At 36.8% G+C, this 16,410-nt stretch overlaps 1 protein-coding gene across 1 annotated transcript; it reads right to left on the bottom strand.

Moving 5' to 3' along the window:
- Window positions 1-244: 244 nt before the first annotated feature.
- LOC106170728 (uncharacterized) lies at window positions 245-16,219 on the bottom strand. Its single transcript, XM_086995417.1, has 20 exons — window positions 16,090-16,219; window positions 15,532-15,642; window positions 15,137-15,238; window positions 14,536-14,726; window positions 14,045-14,142; window positions 13,560-13,741; window positions 12,857-13,007; window positions 12,097-12,238; window positions 11,356-11,433; window positions 10,819-10,974; window positions 10,384-10,574; window positions 9,852-10,047; window positions 6,992-7,179; window positions 6,149-6,609; window positions 5,700-5,831; window positions 3,702-5,025; window positions 3,230-3,376; window positions 2,864-2,914; window positions 2,062-2,248; window positions 245-1,830 (listed from the first exon to the last, which is right to left on the bottom strand). Exons 1-20 carry the CDS (start codon window positions 16,183-16,185, stop codon window positions 1,647-1,649), a joined length of 4,368 nt encoding a protein of 1,455 aa, XP_086851543.1. The 5' UTR covers window positions 16,186-16,219; the 3' UTR covers window positions 245-1,646.
- Window positions 16,220-16,410: the final 191 nt, after the last annotated feature.

The raw sequence follows: 16,410 nt of genomic DNA, 5'->3' as shown, positions 1-16,410 counted from the left end.
CTTCTAATGTAAAATGTGAATAATGTGAATAAAAAGGCATATATAGCCGGATAAATTTTGTTATAACAGTGTATTTTAGTTAAATTTGAAAAAAGTGGTCAATAGATAAATATTATTGGGGCAAAAGTAATTGCACATTTCAAGGTGGCAAATTTCAAGATCCTAGTCATGACCTAATGTTAAGAATTTTCAAAATGAAACATTTTCTTATTTGATTGCTCAGTTAATAATTAGACAGCTACTATTACTTACGATTGTTATTTTATTGCATTTTTTAAATATTGTGTAACAATTAAATCAGATAATTATGAAAAAAAAAGCAAAAATATCAATTCTTTGTGAACCTTTAAATATCAATTACTTATGTATAGAATTATGACTTTTTACAAATGAATTCACATTTCTTTAAATACATATGAAATGATTAACTCCTTCACTGCCCTATTCGTACTTTTAAGGCACGATCAATAAACATCAACATGATTGGAAAAGGGCAATTCTCACTAAAAAAAAGTAGGCCTTCTAATTCTTCAAAACATGCCGAATATTAAATTGACATTTTTAAGAGTCAAATATTGCATTGTTCAAGCATCTAAGCATCCAAGTTCTTGGTGACAAGAAATGACAATTGGAAAATGCTATCAATACCAGACGGAGAACTTGTCAACAAAAATCTGCCTCTTTTACTTATTTTTCTTATTTTTATCATGTCATAACAGCCTTACCTACCATACAAAAAAACACGCAAAAAAAAAAGACAATACTGCACCTAATAACCATAATAATCCAGGCATAAAAGTTCAAGATTTTGAAAAAAAATATTGACACCAAAAGTACAATGAATTAAATTGACATGATGGCTCTAATAACGATAACAATTTGAAAATATAAGCAAAAGGTAATAATAAATGTAATGGACAGTTAACATGACCATATGTTTATAATAACATGCAAATATACACAAAAGAGCGAAAAAAATGTTAGAGAGTGGGTGTTTTTACTAAAAGCAGCCTGAGGTAAATGAATTTTATGAGATAGTCGTTTTATTGCAGATGACATGGTATAACAAGTCTGCAATGGTGTAGGGCAACTGAGAAGTAGACTAAGTGTCTGACTAGCAAAACATGTCCCATCTGACTACAACTATGGTGACGATTTCATCACTAACTAAAGATTTCATGTAATAGGACTAACTGTTTACCTGACCAGAAAGGTCGAATGTGCAGAAAATTTTGTAAGACAACGGGAATATAAATGCAAGCATTATCAAAGACTCCCCTTACAATGCGCAACTATTAAGCCCAGATTAATATCTCCCACAAAATCCAGTATTTTATAGAACTTTTTTTGTCTACAAAAAAGTTGGAAAAAAATACATCCTAGTTCATCAGCCACAAAGGTCCCTTCTCAAGTCATAAATAAACACTTAAATAAACAAATAAAAATTAATAAATAGAACTGAACAGCAGTGCCACCTAACAGTCTTTTTTTTTTAAATTCCCATCTTTATTTTTTTGCTGTTTTTTCCTTTTTTGTCGGTGACGTCTCTGGTTGCAGGGATTGGCTATGAGATGCCATAAGTCTGACTAGCAGTGCCACCCATTGTCATTATGACGCAATGACAGTCTTTTTAAAGATCCTGATCTTCATTTCTTCACTGTTTTTCGTTTTTTTGCTGGGGAAGTCTTTGGTCGCAAGGACTGGCTCTGAGATGCCATCCTTCTGACACGAGTCCTTGCTGGCACTGATGTCTCCTGGTGGTCTTCTGTGGATGGAGATAGCAAACTAACTGGACTGTCCGATGGACTGCTAACTGTAGTTTTTCTTGTTCTGGAAAACAAAATCACAGCTTAACCATAAACTTAGATAAAGTTAGTGCAAATGTGAAAAAAAAAAAAAACATGATAAATGCATAACAGCCCCCATACCATAGAATCTAGCATATTCATCAAGCAAGTTAATTATTTTAATCTTTGATTTTATGCTTTTATTTCTGCAAAAAAAATTGAACAAATTGAGATGGTGACAGACAGACACACACACAGTCTCATATTCACTCACTTTATATTTTTCTTTGCTGCAGCTTTCTTTGGTTCCTTCTTGGCTTTTGTCTTTGCGCCCCCTGGTGGTGAGCCTTCAATGACTTCCTCTTCCTCCAGTGGCTCCATCTTGTGGGAGCGAGTCCTGGTTACTGGAGGGGAGAAGACAAACGGCAGCCCTGGCATGTCTAGACTCTCTGGAAGACTCTCTGTATGAAAATCAAAGAAGACAAAGTTTTTTAAGCTAAATGCACATATTTTTTGTAACCTATTTATTTGTTTATTCTTATGCACCAATATGAAGAGGCCAAACCGTAATCTAAAATACATTTCATAATAAGATTACACAAGACTGCAGCATGATGACAACAGACAATTAAGACACTAAATGTGACTTCAAATTTTTCAAACAAATATACGAAATAATGTTATTAAGAATGGCTATAATTTGTCTTTAAAATAAAATAAGGAAAAGTAGAAACACTGACAGCAAAGACAGTTGTGAAGGTTTAAACATATTCTCTAGGCATTCAAAAACAGGCAAACATACTATAAAATAATATCTTGCAGGAATGCATGTATGAAAAAAAGTTTTAAGAATGTCAATTCTCATCTGCAACAAAAGAGGGCAGTAGTAGTAAATTATGGCAAATCAAACTTCAGTTTAGTACAAAGTTCTACGTTACAAGCTCAGAAAACCAAACATTATCACATACTGCTAATTGGATAAATATTGAGGAATTGGACTAAAATCACTGGCAGTCTGTTCCACCAAAGACCTAAAATGTCTTTAGACTTTGTGAAACAGGCTACAGCCATCTTACCTAAATCATGGGGGATCACTGTAGGCTCAGAAAATGTGAACTGTAGTTGTTCTGTTAGAATAAATAATAAAAACACACACACATCAAACTCATATTATAATCCTTAGTAGTATAGTGACTGTAAGCAAAACGTGTCTTTAAAAAAACCAAACTATTTAAATAATGGCAAAACTGCTGTAATTGGTGCTGATTGTACAAATATGCCAATATCATAAAGGAATTCTTAATTTTAACAATTCCCAATTAAAACTACATAACACAGCAAAGCACACCAATTCAATCTGTGTCTATTGTTAAATTAGCTGAAAAAAAACCACTGCAACTCAAAATCATCCACATAATTCATAGTTCTAAATTTTTTCTTGCCTTTTTCCTCGGACTTCTTCGCCTTACGTGTCCTGGCAGGACTTCTACCTGTAGCCTTGGTTTTGGCGCCAATCTTTTTCACTGATTTTGCTCGTGATGTCACTGGGGTCTCTTCCACCTCTGAGTGTTGAGCAGGGACATCATTGTCTAAAATAATCACATTGATCAGGATTATTTCTTTATTTTCAGTGGAGTTTATTTATATATATTATCTTACTATTTCAAATGCCTATTTTTCTCTGATTATAATTGTGCATGAATTCCTTAAATTATTACTCTGTAAAGTCTAATGAACATTTTAAAAGGACTTAAAACTTTAGATAACTAACATTATATCATTATCATCACTGAAATCATGTTTTATAGAGTATCACAGGAATTAATTTTTTTTTGTATCTTTCACATAAATGTATAATAAAATGAAAATATATTTTACTTCATTCATCTGAGACTTTTTTTTTTTAAATCTTACCAGTGACTTCAGAGTCCACACTGCTGGCTCTAGTGGCCCTGGTGGCCCTCCTGGGAACACTTTTGGGAACGGTTGCGGTATTTTTCACCTCCTCCTTAGGTACTTCTGTGGTCTGAGGGGCAGCTGGGGACCGACTGGGGGACTTTCTCCCCTTCCTGGAGGGACTTTTAGCCTGAGGGACCGTTTCTTTCTCTGTCTCTGTCTCCGTCTCCTCGGAAGACTTTTCTGATGTACTGGGTTCTTTTGCACTTGAAGTCTTTTTTCCTCTCCTTCCAGATTTACGCTGCCGACTTGGGCTCTTGAGCACGACTTCAGGCGACCCTTCAGATGTCAAATTGTCGACCTCAATTATCACAGATTTTTTCAAGTTTTCTGCAGGTGTTTTTCTCATCCTGGCTGGGCTTTTAGCCCTAGTAACAGGAGCATGAGAGTCCGGAGATTTGTCCTTATCACTGAGTGTCTCCGTGCTGCCCTCTGTTGGAACGTTACTTTCAGTGGCTTTTCTTGTCCTCAGTCTACTGCCAAGTGGTGCCCCCTGTGGGGATTTAGAGGGACTAGGTGTCCTGTCCTTTTCCTTGCCAGCAACACTTTTTGCTGGAGTTTTTCTGCCCCTCCCAGGGCTCTTGGGTTTGACCTCAGGTGACCTTGGCCTACTTGGCGAAGTCTTAGATTCTGTAGATTTGCTACTCTGTCTCTGGTTTCTGCCTGTTCCTGGACTTTGAGGCACTCTCTCAGGGGATTCTGTCCTGCTCGGTGTACTACCACGAGTTCTCCTTGATATTTGTTGTTCTCCTTCTGGAAGTTCAGTTCTGGTAGGTGTGCTGCCGCGAGTTCGACGTGATATTTGATCTTTTTCAGGGGAATCCGATCTACTAGGTGTACTGCCCCGCGTTCTTCTTGGACTTATTGATAGTTTCTCTGGCGATTTTGATCTTGCCGGTGACTTCCTAGTTCTTCTAGTAGGACTTTTTTCACCAACATCCTCTACATTTTCTGCTGCTTGATCTTTGTCTTTGACAGGAGATTTAGATCTACTAGGGGACTTAGTGCCCCGACTTGGGGATTTCCTTCCCTTTGACTGAATTGTTCTAGAAGGACTTGCTGCCCTTGCTTCCTGAGACAGAGGCGAACCTGAAGGACTTTCTGAACTCCCTCTTGTGCGGGTTGGACTAGGAGCTTTCCTTTCTGGAGTTCTGGACCTGCTTGGCGACTTTCGGGTCCTGGATGGGGACTTGCGACCTTTGACCTGTTCTGCAGCAATCGTGGATTCCATCTCGGGGGCATGTCTTGGAGGTGATTTTGAGGGAGATCTTGACGCTGATCTCTGTAAATGTTGTATACGGTTACAGAAAGTTGCTTAACATTAAACAAGAAACAATACATGTATACAATACAATACAATACAGGTCATTAAGTAAATCTGAATCTAGCATATCCCATAAGAGTCCACGTCAAAATTGATTTTCAGAATGTACGGAAATAGGAAATGCAGGATGTTGAGTTAAAATAGATTGTCAGTGTACAGAGATAGGAAACGTAGAATGCTGAAAGTCTGAGAAGAATACAAAATGTATTGTGTAAGTATACCAAGACAAATTATCAATAATTTTAAATTTATTTTTAGTCTCAAGTTCAAATGAGGGTTTAATTCAAATGAGAAACTTGCCCTAGTTAAAAGGATAACAACTGTTCATTTTGGACAAAAAAATTAATTTTCTGGGGTAAACAGCAATTTCCCCATAATTGCCAATGGTTAATGAATCAATTTGACATTCAAAGTCAGTCACTGTTTTTTTTCTACAAAGTTTTTTTTGTAATATTTTCTTAAGAGATTATTTCAGAGTATAGCCATCTATGAAGGTCATGTGGTGTGATGACAAGCACAGATTTCAGGTTACTTGCTATAACTGTGGTAAAATAGGATGTAGTATATTTCTATGAGTTGTTAACAATGCATTTATTGTGAAATATAGAGTCCTTGTTCCTTTAACTACTCACCTGTCTAAGCAGTCTGCTGGGAGACCTGGTTGGTGAGCCTCTCACTGACTCTGGAGGTGTGGGAAGAGCTGGCAGGGAGATGGGACGTGGAGAGAGATGGGACGGTCGGGGCGGAGTTTTGAACTCCGAGGTCTGAAAAAAAAATTTTTAAATAAATAAAGAATGTTGGTTTTAACGAAATTTTTCTGGTGTTAAACCTAGGGTCTTGCTCTGAAGTTGTTGACCTTGTTGAATTAAAAAAGTAGAGAAATAAAGTTTTTTTTTTTACAAAATGTCCCAAGAATTTCAAACAATTAAAAGAATGTCCAGAGTGTAGGATTCGGACAACACTTTCTATCTACTCTTTTACATGATCACAACTAATCTCCAGCACTGAACTTTCTATTTCAAAATGGTGTAACATAAAATCTTCTCCTTCTTCAAACTATTTTTACTTTAACTTGACCTACCTGTTCAGATATTTCAGAATGAGCAAATCTTGGGGACCTCCTGACTGGCGACGGCTGTTCCAAACTGGTGACAGAATCCGGAGGAATCACAACCAAAGGTGCTAATGTCACAGTTTCATCTTCCCTCAGCACTGACCCAGCTTGAAGTTTTATCTTCTCTGACATATTTTTATCATATTCCGAAGGAACAGATGACTCAGCATTTTCATCAATGTCCATCTTTTCTTCCTCCAAATTTGGAAGAGGTTCACTACTGGAAGGAGCCAGACTGGCCTCTCCTGACTCCGTTTCTGTTGTGGTCAAGTCCACAGTTGGAGGTGAGTCCCTATCACCTGAGACAAGCACCTGTTCCTCATAGTTATTCTCTAACTGGAAACTGACCCTTTGATGACCAAGTCCAGCAGAGGTAGTGGATGTTACTATGGAAGAACCATCGCCTTCACTGGTCTCCATTGCTTCCTCTGGAAGTCAAAGTGACAGATTAATTTTAGTTTCAGATATGTGGTTATACCTCAGATAATGTTAAACAGTACAAAGTGTTTCACTGACCAAAGTGTTGTTTGCTGTATCTATTTCACTGTCATGTGTAACAAATATCAAAATTACAAAACTGAAACACCAGATAACATCTCTCTGCAAAATCTCAATCTTATCACGTGTTTCCTTACATGACAAAATTTTAAAGAATTAAAAATTACATAAATGTACAAATTGCAAAACTACCACTTCATTCTTTACATTGCAAATGCAGTCAATTATTCAAACTTCTCTCTAAGAGGGTAACAAATAGGTCCTTCAAATGCTGATTCAGATAAAGCATTCCGAGGATATTTAAGTATTTACCATCTGCTATTGCCTCTTCCTGTTTTGATTTGTCAAAGTTAAACGTGACTTCTGCGTCGACGACTTGTATGTCATCGTCAGCAATGTCGACACTGGTCTTTTTCTGACTGCCAGTGGGCGTCTGTTCCTCGTCTGTGTCATTTCTCAGGGGTCTACGAGAGCTTACTGTAACCTGCTCTGGTGGCGTCCTTTTGAAGAGACAAAAGACAACAATCAATGAAAAAACAAGGCAGCAAAGCTGTCAAATGTACAGACAAAAAGCAGACAATAACAATGCACAAAATAGGCCACTGTCAATTCTGATGCAAAAGTACATTATGCCTAACTGCAAATTCAACATCAAATTTTAATTATGCTCAACAGGTAATACCAATGTAAGTGAAATGTGTAACAAGCGTAAGGCTTCAGGCCCATGGGAGTACTAGTTCACACTTTGAAAATGCCAGAATGAGAAAAATGAAAATTTCACATAAAACTGCTTAAATTCAATAATAAATGAAAACCCATTTGAGCTGGCTTTCTTATTTGAACTGCATGCCAATCCTACAAATCATACTTGTAAGTTGAAAATAATAATAAGTAACACAGTTTTCTTTTCATGTTTGTAGTAGCAGTGCAAAAAGATTTTTGTCAATTTTGATGTAACATTACATAATAAATTACAGAATAATTATCGCCAATTTTTGATTATTGACTATAAATAGCATGGACATGTAGAAAATTTGATTACCATTTGGCTTCATGTCCATGGGAGCTTCGAGTCCCACAATGATAATGCCAACATGATAAAAATAAATATTTCACTAAAAAGAAGCCAATTAGACTGCTTTTCCAACTCAGGCTGCATTTTAGTCCTTTGTTTCTTTTTTGAAAGTTTGACAATCATAAGTAACGTGGTTTTCCCATAATGGTCATCATGGCAGCAGCACCCAAAATTGTGTTTTCTTCTATTTTAATGCAATATTACATAATGCTTGACAGCATATAACCATCAGTTTTTAATAATAAAAGATCAGTATCATGGATTTTCAGAAAATGTGACTAGCATGGGTCTTAGAGCCCGTGGAGGTTCTAAGTCACACCTTGAAAATGCCAATATGTGAAAAATTAAATTTTCACAAAAGACTGATTAACTGCCAGAAAAATTTACCAAATAGACTACATTGCCCACTGAAGCTTTATTTAAGTCCCATGTTTCTTCCTGTAAGTTTGAGAACAGTAAGTGACATGGTTTTCCTTAAATGGTCATCATGAGGGCAGTGTCCAAAATAGGGGTTTCTTCAAATTTTGATGCAATATTACATAATGTTTAACAGGATAATAACCATCAATTTTTAATAATAAAATATTAATATCATGGATATTCAGAAAATGTGCCTAGCAAAGGTCTTCAGGCCCATGGAACTTCAAAGTCACACCTTGAAAATGCCAAAATGTAGACAAGACAGCACTGTCCTGAAATGTGTTTTTTTCCATTTTTAACAATTTTTTTACATATAACAAAATTTAACAATTTACTGCCATTTTTATATGATCAACTGAGAAAATTGATGAGATGGGAAAAATATCAATAGAACAGTGTTTAATGTCCAACTTCCTCCATTAGGAGTTTCTGAACATAGTGAATGATTAAATCTGACAAACTGCGATGATATGAGTTTATTTCCATTTTTGAAACTCTATTATACAATACATGATACCAAGTTTACCATCATTTTTACATAATCAACTAACAATGTTGTAAAGATGCAGGAAATGTCAAACAAACACTTTTGTGAATCTTATTAGTTAAATAATGAGACTGTTAACATGCCTAAGAATTGAATCTGAGGAAATGTGAAAAAACAGCATAACTTATAAAATAATGGCCCGATTATGCTGATTTTCGAACTTGACCTGTGTTTTAGTAAGAATGATTACTCCTGTGAGTTTCATGACAACAGGCCCATCGGTTTTCCTTGAAATGTGTTAACAGTGTTGCATATATGCTAAAAAGTGAAAAAAAACAGCATAACTACTAAAAAAGTGGCCCGATCATGCCAATTTTCGAATTTGACCTGTGTTTTAGTAAGAATAATTACTCCTGTGAGTTTCATGACAACAGGCCCATCGGTTTTCCTTGAAATGTGTTAACAGTGTTGCATATATGCTAAAAAGTAAAAAAACAGCATAAATTCTACAATAATGGCCCGATCATGCTGATTTTCGAACTTGACCTGCGTTTTATGAATATTAGTCAGCTCTGTAAATATAAAGCCAAAAAGTAAAACTGTCTTCCACTTATGGTGTTAACGCTGAAAGTGCACGGCGACGGCGACGGCGACATGATCGGCGACGACAGACGCAGGTGATGGCAATATGTACAGACACATCTGTGTCTGTACATAAAAATCAATAAAGATGAAAGAAAGATAATCAAGTCATGCCCAAATTTGGTACATTACCTGCATTTAGGACTGACGAGTAACCCAAAATCTGAAATGTGAAAACAAGCCCCCCCCCTCGCCCTATTGTCAAAGAGATTCTATGCAGGCCGCTGGGGGAGAGAGTATGACAAAGCAGGTTACTGTAATTATATGTTGAGTTGTCAAGACCAATATTTCTCTCTTAATTTTTTTTAAGATACCAAGGACTTGGGGAAATTATCTATTATGACAAGTTTTTTAATCATGAAACCATTTATCACAACTACCGCAATAAAAAATCAAATGAAATGAACAATTACACAATTGTATACATTTCTACAAAAGTACCACTTGATTCTCAATACTTTAAAAATTTAAAAAGTCGCCAAAGTCAATTGTTCCATCTTATCTCTCCAGCTGCATACAGGTCGCAACTTTCTTTCTCTTCAACCTACCTTTCTGGTGTCGGACTTCGACGGCGTGTTCTACGTGGAGACGGCGCCTTTGGTGGACTTGGTTCTGGTGACGGTGTGGACAGGCCTGCAAACCTCAGGTGCTTTGGAGTGTCCTTGACCTTGGTTTTTCTGACCTCGACCTTCTTCCTCTGATACCTGGGTGGAGTCTCCAGAGCGAGGTCAGCATTGAGGAATGCTGGGAAAAAAAAAAAAATATGTCATGTTAAAAGTTTTATTTCTTGTCTACTGCTCACTGAAAATATATTTTCAATTTAGAATGACTAAAAAATGTATCAGTGAAATAAAAAGAGGAACATAAAAAAGAAAAATCAACCATTTTTATTAGTTTTTAAAGTAAATCTAAAAAGTTATTAACACTATTTAATATTGCTGTTAAAGATCAATTGTAGAATTGAGAAAAAAATGGAACAATCAAAATAATATTCTTGAGCAAAATAATCTACAATCTAAGAAAAAAATATTTCCCATCTGGTGGATAAGTGAATAGTACAAACTGACAGCTAGCACTTACAGAGTCTCTTAATGGTCTGTGGCTGGTCCTGCTGAAGCGGGCTCGGACTTGGTGAACGCTTGACCACCTGACGAACTTTGAGAATGGACTGAGGAGTATGCTGGAGTGACGTCAGCTTCTTCAACGTCGGGGGTGTTCTTCTCTTTACAGGGGGTGTTTGAAGAAGGGAGAGGGCTTCTGTACTTAGTATCCTGTAAATAAATAAATAAATAAATAAATAAATAAATAAATAAATAAAAACAAAATTTTTTTAAATGTAAGAACCAGTAAGTGACCAAACAAGGACAATAACTCCAAGGAGGCAACTTGCAGTCGAAAAAATTTCAGCACAAAGTTAACTTAAACATCTTTTCCAATTATTTTAGATGGAGATAAAGCATTCAGAAAATATCCAAGTCTGCACATCTGACAGCTGTTGTTGTCTAAGGAGTTTACCTGTTGACATTCTGGTTCTTTGCTGTAACAGGTGAAGCCAGCGATGTCTGAGGCATTAATCCTGTCACCATTTTCTTCACAGGTGACACTGTTCTGGATCTCTCCTCCGTCCTGGCGTCCCTCTGTATGCTGGGGTATACGATCTCCATGTCTTCACTGCAGAGAGAACAAGAAAATATTCCTTCATAAAGATACTAGAGAATACAGCACAACTCTTTGGTTTTTTCCTTCTTTTTCAAAGTCTCTAGATATCAAGGTACACTATCTGAATGATTTCACTCATATAGAAAACAGTTGCATGGAACAATAAACTATGAAGATTAAAAGTGCAAGCAGCATAATGTGGTATTTTCTCTGATATCCCTGATTAACATATAGTGGACGACTAGTTTTGTAACAAGTACTTATTATTATTATTATTATTATTATTATTATTATTATTATTATTATTATTATTATTATTATACCAAAACATAAATCTGGCCAGTTATCTTTCCACTTTTTAACACTTATTATTATTATTATTATTATTATTACCTGATAAGGTTAGACTTGGCTCTGGGCGTGACAGGAGTACAGATGAAGGGACCCAGTGCTGCGTCAGAAGGCTGCGGTCTGGAAATACATGAAATGGAGTGTGTACCATGAGTAACTGCAGAGACCCATGTGCTTGTGTGCAATAACAGACTGTTGTGTGCATGAGCGTATGCTGGTGTGTATTAGGGTGCATTCCCAGAGATTTAAATCGATCCAGAGATTTAGATTTAGATCGACCTAACTCCCTGGGGGTTCACGCTAAATTGCTGTCAGCCTAGCATGCACCATAGTTAATTACCCCCTTACAGCTTTTAGTAAGCGGGACAGATGCTTAAGCCGGCTAAGCTGACAGTAATCTAGTGAGAATCCCCACAGGGATAGATCGGTCTAAAATCTATGGGAATGGGGTCTTAGTGTGGAACGCCTGTCAGGCTTATTTGTAATCATGTGCATGTTCCTGTGCATGTTTGAATTCATCTCCTGTACCAATAAAGCAATCCTTTCCTACTTAGACTTAGTACATGAAATTTGCTTATCAAACATTAAGGAACAAATTCTATTAGTCATTAGTTGAGTACCTCTGCCGTTTGCTGGAATGTAAAAGTAACCAATCTGCTGTCACCCCCCCCCACCTGCCCCCCCTCTTTCACCTGTTCCTGACAGGTGTCTGCTGTGGCAGCAGCCACGTCTCTCCTTTTTTTTCACATTCCCTCAATTCCCCCCCTCCCCTCCCTCATTCACCTGTTCCTGACAGGAGTCTGCTCTGGCAGTGGTCGTGTCTCTCCTATCTTCTCCAGTACAGCATTGATCAACATGGCGTTAGAGATTACTTTTTGGTTGTTGTTATGGTGCACTACTGTTGACAGGGGACGGGGTCGCTGAACTATAAATAAATAAACAAATAAATACATACCTAAATAGATTAATAAATTACCAGAGTCACAAATCTGAGAGTAATATAAGACACCAGAAAACAGTTTTACCATGATTTCAAGTGAAAATATATCTGTTAACTTTAAAGATGCATACAAAGTCAATTTTTTTTCACAAAACATGACCAAATGCTAGCATGTAGTTTTAAGTAGTATAACCAAGAGAATTACCAAAAGGCATTGCTTAATTTTACCTGAAAACAATGTTTGAACAGATTTTTCGGCTAGCATTCCATGCTGTATGTCAATGGGGCAGAAAAGCAGGTCACTAAAGTAGGTTAAATTTCCAACCAAAAATTGAAAGAAAGGAGCAGTCTAAAGCTTTTTTATGGCTGATCGGGTGATTTATTCACTTTATCCCTTGGCATGTTGAATTTATTTGAGTTGTATAAGAAACTAGTAGAAGTGGTTTACGTGTTACTGGGAATCCACGCTCCACCGATGCTCGGTTCGTATGTACCTTTAAAGTAACTGTGACAAAAAGACAGCCACACAGCTTCAGTGACAAGGCCAGAATAAGACAAATATCTCGTAATAAAGTTAATCTCAAGAAAATACACTCCACATACTTTCTCTCCTGGTCAGATGCATGGTCTTCTTAGGTCTGTGGTCACTGCCAAAGGTCAGTTTTCTCTGGACGCTGGGCAGGACCTTGGAGTAACACTCCACAATGGAGTTCCTGGCGGCAGCTCTCTCCCTGGTCTTAGGGTCACTCTCGTGCTGTAGGAAAAATAGGAAGAAATAACCAAGTGTTTATTCTCACCATCGAACTCAGAATCTGTCAATAACTGAGAAACTTGTAAAATGGAGCCAGATTATCTGCTAAGTAGTGAAAAGGCCTAAATAAAAGACCAAAACCAAAGGCAGATCTGAAACATCCACATCCATTTTCACTTCAATAGTAATTAATTTACTTTTTTTACTTTGGTAAGTGAGGTTGAACTTAATAATTTGGAAGATTTTGGTTTAGCTGCGTTACATATCCTAAATACTGCAAATACTCATCTTTTTTTTTTTTATCCCTACACACTGGAAGCACTCATATAAAAATCTGATGACTTCTGGTCAACATTTATAGAACCAGGCTGGCAGTTTTGATGAAATCTGTGCATTTAAGAGTCAAAAAGGTAAGACAATGATTTCTAAATACCTAAATTATACTTAATATTTTAAAAATCTCCTTTTTTAAAAAAATTATTTTGTATTGGAGGAAGGGAAGCTCTCTTGATATCTTCTATGGATAAGTGGTTACATAACCAAGCAACAACTCACAAGCAAAGTCTGTCCCAGTTTTTCGTTGAGTCGTATGGCCTCCACATAGCGTGCACGTTGCAGAAAATGCAGCATGAGGATCTCCATGTTGCGTGTTTCCTTGCTGTCGCGCAGATATTGTAACAGCTGTCTCTCCTCCCCGTCTGTGAGTGGTAACTGTAGGAGGCGGTCTATTGTCTTGGCTAAAAATAGTGACATAAAGATTACAAATAGGTATCATCAGGATGGTGAAGCTTGGGTGGGTGGGTGGGTGGGGGGGGGGGGTTGCAAGAAGAAAAGCAAAGGTCTCACTTCATAAAACACTAGTTTGTCTTGAAATAAAAAAAAATGACCTGCAATTTTATGTAAAGAAAAGTTTAAGGATGACAGTGAAGTCTTTTGAAACTGACATTCACATTCATATGTTTTTACACAACTATCTTTACCAGTGAAATAATAAAAAAAAACACTATATTGTATATTTAACAGTGAAATGTGTAACTTACTCTGCTGGCAGGCAGTGAAAAGATGTCCCAGTAAATTATCATTATCCCTCTCATTATTACTGCACACTTTCTGGTATTCAAAGGCTTCGGATATCAGGCTGGAAAGATGAGGGAAAAAAACACATGAATTTTTATAAACAGTTTCTGGTATTCAAAGCTTTAGATTTCTGATTAAAATGAAATTAATCAAAAATAGATGTCAAAGATGGCACATGTACAGACATTTAACGAAAAATCAAGAAACAGAATAAATGACAGTTGGTAAAAAACTGATTTTTTAAAGAATCACACTTGTTGAAATAAATTTTGTTTGTTCCAAATCATTTTTCTAATACCTACAATTTTATATTTAGACTTTTCAATTTTGTTAAGGATTGGTGATTTTCTAAGGCCTTCTTGTCTAAATGATCTAAGGCCTGAGACATTCAAAGTCACAGACAAGTTTCAAATCACAGATTTCCCAATCTCTGACCTATGACCCCATCACTTACCCATTGGCCAGCAACACAGTGAGGTGTAACCTGACATCCTCGGGGGTCACCAGAGGGGGCTTCTTCACACGTAAGAACTTGAGGGCGATCTTCTCCTCTCCCTGGTACAGGAATGCTTTGATGATTCTGTTATGTTGCCATGGTAACATCTCCTCTAGCAGCATAGGGTCTAGGAGGAGTAGGACAGCCTCCTGAGAAAGAAACCAAAGAACCATGTGAAATGTGGTTTATAAAATAGAATAAGTGTTGGTGATTTGAACAATGAAGTATATTGGATTTAACATAAAATAATCTAACCTGAGTCACTCCAGCATAAATTATGTTTTACCTCAAAAGTTTAAAAACATACCAACCACAAAGATGTGGGAGTCAGAATGGTGATAATAAAGCAATTGTCGCAAAACTGCACATTTTTTTCTTTGGTTTAAAAATTGTCTTCTGCATATCATCATGCCATTCAAATCCAATACCTCAAAACCTCGTAATTCACAAACAACTCGTTAACTAATTCATCTTCCATTTAACATCCAGAGAACTGATATTATACTATTTCAACCACTTTTCTAGCACATTAAATCCTAAACTTGTGAGAATATCTTACCTCAAAGTCTTTATGATCCAGCAGCCAAAACCCCTGTATCATTCTAGTTCTACTCTGAGGAAGGTGTATGGCTTGGCAGAACCTGCTCAGTCTGTCTACCAACTGTAAACAATTAATAAGTAAACAATTAATAATTAGCACATAAAAATATAAAAACGTAGTTGTCACTGTCATGATTCAAATTGGCGTCAAATTCGATAGCTAAATTACAAGTGACAGGTACAGGATTTTAACATTTAAATTTAAAGTGTTAAAGCTTGTCTGCACATTTACAAGCTTTGCCTGGCTTGTTTACTATAGAATTACAGTTTGGGTGAGATGTCTACTGTATATTATTATTCTTATTATTAAGTAAAAAAACAATGACAAAATGCACATTCATCTCTTCTACTCACATTCTGATCCTTCTCTCCCATCATAGAGATGAGGTCCAGGAAGAAATAAGCCACCAGACTATGTTTACTGGCCAGAGAGATATTCTCCAACAAATATATTGTCAGTAAAGCCTGGAATATGGTTACAAAACAGTTAAAAATAATGAAAAGTATAATTAATATCACATTTTTGGGCCCATTATGATGTAAAATTTGTTTTAGCTAAATAGATGGATTAATTTTTTTAAAGTTCGTGTACAGTCTCTTTGTGTTTTACTGGAAGCTTCACCAGTGTGTACTTGTCAATGCAAGTATGTGTACCCACTCGTGTTGAACATCAAGACTCATACAGGGACGAGACTGCCATTTAGTGAAAAAATCAGAAATACATGGAATGGAGTCCGGGGGGCTGCCTAGGCCAATAATATGTTTGGTTCCCAAAAGGTCGTAAATCCCCCGATAGTCAGAAAAATCTAAACCCTGCACACGTGTATAAGCAGTCTCTGTCAACCTTTCCCTCTTACTACCAACAAAATACCAGTATTCCCTAGAGTATTCCCTAGAGGCATACACACTTACATGTAGACTCTTGGGAGGGTAGAGCCCAGCTCCGCCCTGTTTACTCCAGAGAGCCCTGACAGCCGCAGCTTCTTCGTCTATCATCCCATCTATCATGAGAAGGTCTGTCTCCAGGATATCACTGAAATAACCCAGTAGGAGTGGACAGAGATGAAAGGCAATTTATTTTGTGATTTATGTGTGTAGGTTCTCTTCTGGATATCACTGAAATAACCCAGTAGGTGAGGACAGAGATGAAAAGATAATTTATTTGTGATTCTGTGTGTAGGTTATCTTCTGGATATCACTGAAATAACCCAGTAGGAGTGGACAGAGATGAAA

Source organism: Lingula anatina, chromosome 9, assembly GCF_051362555.1.
Source record: "Lingula anatina isolate TDL-2025a chromosome 9, LinAna3.0, whole genome shotgun sequence".
NCBI lineage: Eukaryota > Metazoa > Brachiopoda > Lingulata > Lingulida > Lingulidae > Lingula > Lingula anatina.
The sequence above is the reverse complement of the archived record's forward strand: the minus strand, read 5'-3'. Positions and strand labels throughout refer to the sequence as shown.